General features: G+C 34.1%; 1 protein-coding gene across 1 annotated transcript; it reads right to left on the bottom strand.

The window, feature by feature from the left end:
* Positions 643-4994, bottom strand: LOC107623589 (phospholipase D alpha 1). Its single transcript, XM_016325912.2, has 4 exons — positions 4801-4994; positions 4617-4716; positions 1430-3320; positions 643-1321 (listed from the first exon to the last, which is right to left on the bottom strand). The coding sequence occupies exons 2-4, from the start codon at positions 4698-4700 to the stop codon at positions 858-860; spliced, it is 2439 nt and encodes an 812-aa protein (XP_016181398.1). The 5' UTR covers positions 4701-4716; positions 4801-4994; the 3' UTR covers positions 643-857.

Raw genomic sequence — 5638 nt, 5'->3', positions numbered from 1 at the left:
CGAAGAAATATATTTGTGAGTTTATATTAAAAGCAATTGAATATTTCATTTCCTAAGTTGATTGCTCTCAACAAATAAGTATATTCTAAGAATGTTGATATTGCTCAAAACCAAGTCCTAGAAAGTTCAGGTCATCCAACTATGCAAATAGGATCCTTGAAATTGGCATGCCCTTATTATTGCATACATAAGCATGTCATGGTTATTTGGGTACCATTAAATCGATAAATATTTTATTTTATCCAAACATAATTAATAAATAAAAAAAAATCTTTTTACATAAAATATCTAAATATAAAATTACTTTTATTTTTATAAAAGATCTTTTAAAAAATATCAATTAGAAAAAATCTTTTTAAAAAATGACACTCAAACAAGCCCTAAGACTAATTAGTAATTAATAAAGGAAAATTGATACGGACAAAGGAACAAAACCAAGTTGATTCTGAGTCGTTGAAGTCCTATGTGGGCTCCGGATTTTGTTCACACTTCCAGCTCCAATAACCCTTTACATGTTGGTGCATTGTGATTTTTTTTGTTAGCGACCGTAACTTTCAATCCGACAGAATAAGTACTAATTTATCGTGGATGTGAACTCTATTTAAAGGGTTAATAGGTTGCTGCATGTACAAAGCACATTTGTTTAAGTAGATGAGTGAGCATATCACTCGGCGAACCTAAGTCGGTTTTAGTGCATTATATTATCACCCCAAACTTGATGATGATGGCATCCTGTCATCTCAAAAAATATGGTCAATATATTGTCTTAGGCTTTTAGTTCTTAAGCCCATAAACATAATGTTACTGTAATTTCATTTTTGAATGGCAAGTCTTGTATGAAAAATTCTTGTGTAATTCTAGACCCTCTCCACTAATTTTAGGAGCGTATCGTTGTCAGGCAAATCATCTAAGGCTTGGTTACCTAGAATACTGGCATCGGTGTCCGGGAATGTAGATGTTTCATCAGTGTCATGTGTGATACTTCCATCAGGAGAAATATCAATGGGATAGCGCAGAAGGTGGCCAGAAAGGTCAGCGCCTAATGTTTCTCCTTTATACTCGTTCCAATTGTCTTGAGCAAGCTGATTCACCCTGCTAATACAATCTTCACTTTCAGGGTTGAGGAAAGTGGCTTCATATCTGCCAAGATGTTCGAACCACAATGACAAGCGAAAATGATGAATCTGGCCCCGTGCACCATCTTGATTGGCAGCCAAATATAAGGGTTGATAAGCTCCGATGGCGATCTCGGTATCTCTAGCACCGTCCATTGACCTCTGGTTAATGTTTGCAGATCCATTGATAATGTATTCATCATCCACTGCCCAAAAACAAAAGAATAATACTTATCACTTGATCATCACAGGGCATATAATGGGATATACCTCTCAACTACAAACAAAATATGCTAAAGTAGTTTCATACTTACCTATCATCATCTTGGAGTGCACGTAAATCATAAATCGCCTGGAAGTTTGAGCATTCATGTAATGAAAATTTCTGTATGGACTTGATATTGGTTGAAGCTCAGCATCTGTTTTTGCCTCCCGGTTGCCAAGCCAGAAGAATGCCAAATAACTCTGAGCATGTTTTCTAATTTCTTCAAATCTTTCTGCAGGATTCTTTTTCTTGAGTGCACCAATAATATCATTGTACATCATTTCTATGGTCCTCTTTTGGCAATCCAACATCAGCTGAACTACACGACTACGTGGATTTCCCTCCGGCCACATAGGAAGCACAACATAAACAGTGAACCTTTCTCCAGCTTCAATCTTGCTAACAATTTTAAGTGATAGCTCCTTTGGAATTAGATGCAAACAACCAAGTTGCTTAGGGTTGAACTTACCTGCACGCCAGTCAAAACAGCTTCCTATGAAATATTGATGTTCAATGTAGATGAAATTCTTTGAGCGCCGAATAGCTTCAATGTAAGCATGTTGAATGCTACGGTCTATTATGATATCCCCATTTCCGTAAGCAGTTTCTGACAACCCAGAAATAGCTCTGCTGTCAACAGATCGAAGTAACTGAACATTCCAAGTCTCACGATCATCACTATGGTTTGTTATTGAAGATGTCTGATCGATGAGGCTTTTAATAGCAGACTCTGGAACAAGTATATCCTGTTTACCTTCCTTCTCGCATCTTTGCACAAAAGTCTTGTAAACATCCAATGCAACAGGTCCTTCAAGCTGACAGTGCACATCATGCCAGGGTTGCCTTGGACCACCATTTTGAATTCTGGAGCCTTTAATGCTGGGTTGATAAAAGTCTATACCATGTTCTTTATGCTCATTCAAGGTGCTAAAAAGTGGATGAGATGGAGTATCATATCTACCATCACAGAGATCAATACCCCCAAGAAAACTCGTTATTCCCCTCTTCTTTGACTCACCACTAGGTAACTCCTTGTCCAACACCACCATTTTCTGGTGATGAGTGTAGGTAAAGCTCCTAGTACTTAAAATACAATGCACACCAGTATTTTTAAAATAATCTTGTGTTTCTTTGTCGTGAGTATTGACGGCTCCAAAGAAGTCAAGTATTGGTGACAGAATCCTCCACCGGCTTCTTGCTTTATTTTCCCAAAGAAGCAATACGACCTTGACACCAGCGTTTGCCTTTCTCTTGAGCAGCTCTCCAAGTTTTGGTTCTCCCCCATCCTTTGGCCTCTTTGGATCCCTTCTCAATGTTATGTCAGTGTAAAAAGACCAGCCAGCAATGTATATGAAGTGCTCTGCTTTATTGATTGCATCAAATATATCCTCCCAACATCTCTGAGGCTCATAATTCACCAGTCCGGCATTGACCATTTTCTTGACATAATCATCTGGGACATGAGCATCCTGATAAAGAGTAACTTTGCATCCATTTCTCAGTGGATAGTAACTGTCAGAAACTTCTTGAAAGAAAGCCCTTTCGATGCCTATTTTCGAATTATTAAAAGCTTCATCAAAATTCAGCTTCATGTGAAGTGACTCATGCATTTCTGCATCATTCGTGTCTGAATTAGGATCAATCAAAGGGACTTCTGATTGATATTGACCATTATTGTTGATGATTTCCCCACATGGCACTTTTGCTTCTAACATTGAATTTCGCCGACCATTGGGGGCCTTGCCACAATGAATGCTGAAAATGACATTTGATGCATTATGCGCACAAGGAAAGCTAAATTTCATATTCCATTTATCAATGTTCTTGAAGTCTTCTATTGGTATATGCCTGCTTTTCATTTTTACTTCATCCAGATAAATGGATGCATAGAGTTTACGAGGTTCACTGTTACCAAATCTGGCAGCCTCCCGTTCCTGAGACTGAAGCAAAGCAATGTAAATGAAATAGTTTTATTATTTCAGAAGTAGTCAATCAACATTTTTTTAAATAAAAATAAAAGATTATTCCTAAAATAAAAGAAAAGGAAATTATATACAAAGTATCCATTTGTTTTGCGGTGATTTCATGAAGTTCTCCTAAAAAACCTAAGTTTGGAAGAGAGACTGACACTGAATTTTTGTGATATAAGAAACAAAGAAATGAACTCAAAGATTTAGAATTGAGAATATAATTATTGAGAATCAATATACACTAATCATATTATTTTGAACTAAAAACTGAATCACACTTCTAAATACAAAGTCTACACTATACATATAAAGGGAGTCACTCAGTCACCAAAAAAAAATAAGGAGCCACTCAGATAAAGACACCTAAAACGGTTTTTTAAGATATTTTTTAATAATTAAAATTTAACACATATAATCGATTAGACGGTGCTATTTTTATTATAATTAGGCCAGACAAATTAATTTGACAAAAAAAATAATGAATCAAATCTTAAACTAGTCTAAATTAATATCATTTTTTCATAAAAAATGACTACAATATCTTTATTATAGAAAATGATTAAAATACTTCTATTATATATATTAATTTTAATAATCCTAAATTCTAGCTCTTCTCTTTCGTCATAGGGTTAGGATTTAGAGTTTTCGATATATATATATAATAGGAATATTTTAGTCATTTTTTATAATAAGGGTATTGTAGTCATCTTTTATAAAAAATAATATTAATTTAGACTGTTCAAAATTTGATTCACTATTTTTTGGTCAAATTAATTTATCTGAACTAATTTTGATAAAAATAACACACAGTTTAATTGATTATATATATTAAATTTTAATTACTAAAAAACATCTTTAAAAAAAAGAGACGTCTTTATCTCAATGGCACCCTAAAAGCTATTGATCTGAAACAAAATAACTAACTAATCAAGAGTCTACCTACTCTTTTTTCACTCTTTCTTGAACCAAATCTTGTTCTATTACATTTGTATCCTCAAATATTAATCAAGTATTCAACAAAAATTCAGAATCTAAAAACTCTTCAGCATCCAAAGTCATCCAAAGCTAGAAAATCTAAAAATAGAAAATTAAATAAAGAATTCAAACTCAGCATCCAAACTAAATTCAGAATCACATAAGCAACAATCCCATCTCAGATGGGGAGAGGGAGGTTGAACAAGCGGCGTGATACAGGACATCCATCATTTCTTATTTATGAATGCAATAAAACAAAGGAAACCCATAGTATTGGAAAGAAGTGCAAACCACGATACGGCGAACAAGCGGCGTGATATTTCGGAACTGAGAAATGTTTGCCGTCAAAGTCCCGTGTAGCAGCTTCAATGCCATTTCCTCGTGACTTAACCTACAAGTAAAATTCACGGTGAACATGTAAATTGAGAGAGAGAGAGAGAGAGAGAGAGAGTTAGAGTTGACTTATAAAGAAAACCTTAAGATCGGAGGCAGAACGACGGCGTTGATGAGGGTGATCGGACACCGGGGATGCAAGCTGCGACACGGCTGAGAGCAGAACGGCGCTGCGACACAGCCCCAATGACTACTGAGTTGCTGTTAGAAAATTAAATCAACTGGTATGTAAGTAACAAAAGTTTAGAAAAGTCAAAGGTAAAATTCAATTGGAATTGAAAGTGATTACAAGTTTAGGATTCTTTTATGGTGCTTAAAAACTTTTTTTTCAGCAGTGAGCTGGAGTGAGTTGGACAAAGTATTAGATTAACACCATGTTATTTTTAAAGTGAGATAAGGAGATAAAAAAGTCAGTAAAAGTAGGCGAATGGTAGAATTGGTTAATGAGATGTCAGGTAGTTATCACACAAAATTTGTGTTAATTGAGATGGTTATAATTTTTAATAAAAAAGCATAAAGAGCTAATGGAAATTTAATCGTATAATAGAGATTTAGAAAGTATTAGAGATATAATTATTAGTGTTATATTTTTTTTATCAGGTTAAGTTTTTAGAATGAATGGTTTCATAACATAGTATTAAAGTTTTAAATTCGAAAGATCAAGAATTCGATTTTTAATGAACCCAAAATTTTTGAAATGAATAGTTTTAAGACATGAGATGTTTAACTAGATTGTTTTTGTATTATTGCAGTTGAACTTTTTTGATAGGTAGATAAATTGGGCTGATTGTAGGTAATTGGACTGAAATTGTCCAAAAATATTCAAATATTTTAGAAATAAAAATTCTTTCAATTGTAATTTTTTTTCATTTTGGACTGATGTTTATAGAATACAAAAAATAAAATTCTATTTGAGTATT

The sequence above is a fragment of the Arachis ipaensis genome, chromosome B10 (genome assembly GCF_000816755.2).
Source record: "Arachis ipaensis cultivar K30076 chromosome B10, Araip1.1, whole genome shotgun sequence".
NCBI classification, from domain to species: Eukaryota; Viridiplantae; Streptophyta; class Magnoliopsida; order Fabales; family Fabaceae; genus Arachis; species Arachis ipaensis.
Note: the sequence above shows the minus strand (reverse complement) of the source record. Positions and strands in the feature narration are given on the sequence as shown.